We start from the raw sequence: 2,500 nt of genomic DNA, 5'->3' as shown, positions 1-2,500 counted from the left end.
CGACGTTTTGGGAAGTAACGGAAAAAAAGATTGTATACACCAAAAAAAAAAAAGAAAAAGAAATGATAAATAAATTGTAAAATTTAATTCCTTTTAATTTTCCCCCTCCCCCGGACTTGCTCCAACCACCACCACTGGTGTACTTTACCCTCCCCACCCAGTTTACATTACTTGGTTTCTTCTCCCTTTTTCTCTCTCTCTCCACTTCCTCCTACTGCCACCATCACCACCACCACCTCTGTTGCTGCTGCGCCTCCTCGTCCCTCTCCCACCTCTTCACTCTACTGTCTCCCTCCCTCTCCTCCCCATCAATAACAATCATTCTGTTGAAGTCACCTGATTATTAAGTGATTAAATCACAGCAGGTATGTAACACAGATGGACAGACATAGGGAGAGATGGATGGATGGATGGATGGTCAGCTAGACAAACAAATGGTTGGTTGGTTGATCAGGTAGACAGACAGACAGACAGTTGGATTGTGGTTCAGATAGACATAGATTTTTGGCTGATCAGATAAACAGCAGACAAACAGACAGAGATGGTTGGTTGGTCGACTGGTCAGATAGCTACCTGATTGATTGGTCTCAGACAGACAGCCAGGCCGTTAGTAAGATGGAACATCTGATGGCTGATTGGTCAGTTGGTTAGTCTACTCTAATGGATGGTTGTTGGTCATGTAGGCAGACAGACAAATTAACTAGGTGGTTGGTGAGACATACAGGTGATTGGTTGGCTGGCTGGTTTGTTCAGTGGTTGGTCGAATAGTCAGACAGGCAGACAGATTGTTGATTGAGAGACTGACCGATGGAATGAATAGTCAGAAGTCTAACACTGCCATGTTGGAATTCTTAGGCTTCTCTTCTGGACTGTGGCCATGCTGGAACACCATCTGTCATTGCATGATCCTCTGTATTTCCATCTCATACTTACTTTATTAATATCTGTAGAAACATGAACCCCATATGCTGTATCTTTCAATTCCCAGCAGCATGTTTTGTCCTTGAGCAAGACACTTTATTTCATGTTATTCCAGTCCACTCAGCTGGTAAAAATGAGCAGTACCTGTAATACAAAAGGGGCCAACCTTGTCACACTCCATACCATGTTGAATCTCCCTGAGAACTACATTAAGAGTATGCATGTCTGTGGAGTACTCAGCCACTTGGATGTTAATTTCACGAGCAGGCTGTTCCATTGATCGGATCAACTGGAACCCCCGTTGTTGCAAATGACGGAATGCCAGTATTTAAGGTACATCTTCATTTGTCTGGTCACAGAGAGTGCTCTATATCTTATCACCATCATCATCATCATCATCATCATCATTTTAATGTCTACTTTTCCAAGCTTGCATGGGTCAAAGGGTAAAAAAGTAAAGGTCAAATTACCTTCTCGAGTCATAGCAACTAATAAGGACCAGTTTCCATGGCGGAGATATTCCGCACCTGGATGGGATGCAAGTCCCTCACAGGGTTACTCATTTTTGCCAGCTGAGTGGACGGGAGCAATGTGAAATGAAGTGTTTTGCTCAAGAACACAAAATACTTTGCTTGGAAACAGAATTGGTGAGAGAAAGGATATTTAGCCACAGAAAATCTGTCTTCATGAACTGTATCAGATCCATGGAAGCATGGTAAAGTGGACATTAAAATGATGAAGATAATGATGTGAATATATATGTACACACACGCATCGTACGTATGTAATACAATTTCTGGAGTTTCTCTATCTCAATAGCGTATTTAAAGTTGTTTGTTCTGGCCTGTGTCTTTTACAGGTATTCATCCGAGAGTTAATCTCCAATGCCAGTGATGCTCTGGAGAAGTTGCGCTACCACCAATTGTCCACCGACACCATCCAGGACAAAGAACTGCCCCTCGAGATCCACATTGCTGTTAATGAAACTGATAGAACATTTACCATTCAGGTAAGTGCTGACATTTGGAGGATTGGCCCCCTTTTTTTTTTGTTTCTTTTGTGTTTTTATTTCATGCTTTTCCCTGTACCAGCATTAGCATTTTAAAATTATCTGCTCACACAATATATGTGTTTATATATACACACTTGTGGCTGCACACATTCATATATATATATGCATATATACATACACAGACAGACCATCACCTAAAAATTAAAATAATGTTGTTAGTAGTATATATATACATATATATATATATATAAATTTAGTAAATGGAGTAAAACACATATGTTAACTGCATACTTTTATTTCCAACATATGTTTCGAAGATTACAAATTATATATGTATATATATATATACATATATACTGAGGTGATAAATTGAATATTAATTTCAATTTAAAACCAGTGGTCTAGCATATAAAAATCTGATAATTCAGAAAAATTATATTACATGTGTATAAGAAGGGATGACCACTAGGTGGACATCCAATATGCTTTGTGGTTCGGTCGTTGATGACCTCTTTCTAGCATATTGGATGTCCACCTAGTGGTCATCCCTTCTTATGCGCATATATA

The 2,500-nt window shown here is 39.5% G+C and overlaps 1 protein-coding gene across 1 annotated transcript in view; it reads left to right on the top strand.

Moving 5' to 3' along the window:
• Positions 1–2,500, top strand: part of LOC106869264 (heat shock protein 75 kDa, mitochondrial-like) — a 110,905-nt gene that overhangs the window by 54,360 nt on the left and 54,045 nt on the right. Inside the window, exon 4 of the mRNA XM_014914931.2 lies at positions 1,781–1,930. Within this exon, the coding sequence (XP_014770417.1) occupies positions 1,781–1,930 (150 nt within the window). The remainder of the gene's footprint in view (positions 1–1,780; positions 1,931–2,500) is intronic.

Source organism: Octopus bimaculoides, chromosome 13, assembly GCF_001194135.2.
Source record: "Octopus bimaculoides isolate UCB-OBI-ISO-001 chromosome 13, ASM119413v2, whole genome shotgun sequence".
NCBI lineage: Eukaryota > Metazoa > Mollusca > Cephalopoda > Octopoda > Octopodidae > Octopus > Octopus bimaculoides.
The sequence above is the reverse complement of the archived record's forward strand: the minus strand, read 5'-3'. Positions and strand labels throughout refer to the sequence as shown.